Raw genomic sequence first — 2,041 nt, 5'->3', positions numbered from 1 at the left:
TTTTTTTTTTTTTTTTTTCCCAAAATGAAATCAGACCCAGACACGGAGGGTTTCTCCCCCCAAACAGGAAACCAGATATTGGGGTTTCTGCCCCAAAATGGGACCCCAAAATTGGGGATTCTAACCCAAAAAGAGGACCCAGATATTGGGGTTTCTGCCCCAAAATGGGAAACAAAAATTGGGGTTTCTGCCCCCAAAATGGGACACAAATGTTGGGGTTTCTAACCCAAAATGGGACCTCCAAAATTGGGGTTTCACCCCCAAAAATGGGACCCAAATACGAGGGTTCCTAACCCAAAATGAGGACCCAGATATTGGGGCTTCTCCCCCAAAACGAGACGCAGAAATTGGGGTTTCTAACCCAAAATGGGACCCCAAAAATTGGGCTTTCTCCCCCAGAATGGGACCCCAAAAATGAGACTCAAATATGGGGGTTTCTAACCCAAAATGGGACCCAAATATTGGGGCTTCTCCCCCCAAATGGGACACAAAAATGGGGGTTTCTAACCCAAAATGAGGACCCAGATATTGGGGTTTCTAACCCAAAATGAGGACCCAGATTTTGGGGTTTCTGCCCCCAAAATGGGACCCCAAATTTTGGGGGTTCTCCCCCAAAATGGGAACCAAAAATTGGGGTTTCCCCCCAAAAATGAGACCCAAAATTGAGAGTTTTTAACCCCAAAATGAGACCAGATATTGGGGTTTTTAACCCAAAATGATGATTTTAGGATTTTTCTCCCCAAAAAAGAGGACCTGGGTGTTGATTTTTTTTCCCCCGAATGAAATCCCAATCTTGGCTTTTTTCCCCCCAAAACGAGACCCAAATAATGGGGTTTCTCCCCCAAAACGGGACCACAAAAATTGGGGTTTCTCCCCCAAAACGAGGCCCAAATATTGGGGTTTCTCCCCCAAAATGGGAGCCAAAAATTGGGGTTTCTAACCCAAAATGAGGACCAAGATATTGGGGCTTCTCCCCCAAAACGAGACCCAGAAATTGGGGTTTTCCCCCAAAACGAGACCCCAAAATTGGGGTTTCTCCCCCAAAACGAGGAGCTGGGTTGCAGGGTTTCTGCCCCACTCGGAAAGGACCCAAATCTTGGGGATTTCACCCCAAAACCGAACCTGGAGATGGAGACCAAATGTTTTCTCTGTGTTTCTCCCCCAGGGTTAGGACCCAAATATTGGGATTTTCCCCCAAAATGGATCCAAACCCATCAATTTTCCGCCACAAATCAGACCCAGATGCCTCCCCCAAAAGAACCCAAAACTCGGGGTTCTCCCCCCAAAATGAGGACCCCGAATTTGCTTTTCCCCCACAAAAAAAAACCCTCAAACTTTGGGATTTTGCCCCCCTCCAAAAGGACCCAAATAGCCATGATTTTCCCCCAGAACAGCGCCTTCGTTTCTCTCCCTTCAAGATCCCAAATATTGGGGTTTCTGCCCCAAAACTGGGCTCAAATATTGGGGTTCCCCCCTCCCCCCCCGCCCCAAACATTGAATCCTCCCCCATGAAGGGACTACATCCCCCATCAGCCCCCGCGACAACTTCCGCTCCCACCGCTCACAACATCCGGTCCCGCCCACGGCGACTTCCGCTCCCATTCACCCAATGGGCGCTGAGCGCTCCGTGGACCAATGAGAGCGCGGGGGGGGGCGTGGCCGGGCAGGGGTAGGCGTGGCCAGCGCGTGATTTTGGCGCGCTGGGCGGGGTTTTGGCGCGCCGGGCTGTTTTTTTGGCGCGCCGGGCGGGGTTTTTTGGCGCGGTGGGCGTGGCTTTTTGCTTTTTTTGGCGCGCTGGGCGTGGCTTTTTGTTTTTTGGGGGTGGGGGTGGGGCGGTGGGCGTGGCTTTTTGTGTTTTGGCGCGCCGTGGGAGGGGGGGGCGATGGCGGCGCGCGCGGCGCTGTGCGCGGTGGGGTTGGCGCTGGCGGGGTACGCGCTGCACGTGGAGCGCGCGCACGAGAGGGACCCCACGTACCGGGCCAGCTGCGACCTCGGGCCCAGCGTCTCGTGCACGCGCGTGTTCGCCTCCAGGTGCGCGGGT

At 53.5% G+C, this 2,041-nt stretch overlaps 1 protein-coding gene across 1 annotated transcript in view; it reads left to right on the top strand.

The window, feature by feature from the left end:
• Positions 1 to 1,824: 1,824 nt before the first annotated feature.
• LOC110391899 (vitamin K epoxide reductase complex subunit 1-like protein 1) overlaps positions 1,825 to 2,041 on the top strand; it is a gene marked incomplete in the record, with an annotated part of 4,360 nt that continues 4,143 nt past the window's right edge. Inside the window, 1 exon segment of the mRNA XM_021383859.1 lies at positions 1,825 to 2,034. Coding sequence (XP_021239534.1) covers positions 1,883 to 2,034 — 152 coding nt within the window.

This window comes from Numida meleagris, unplaced genomic scaffold, assembly GCF_002078875.1.
Source record: "Numida meleagris isolate 19003 breed g44 Domestic line unplaced genomic scaffold, NumMel1.0 unplaced_Scaffold610, whole genome shotgun sequence".
Lineage (NCBI taxonomy): Eukaryota > Metazoa > Chordata > Aves > Galliformes > Numididae > Numida > Numida meleagris.
The sequence above is the reverse complement of the archived record's forward strand: the minus strand, read 5'-3'. Positions and strand labels throughout refer to the sequence as shown.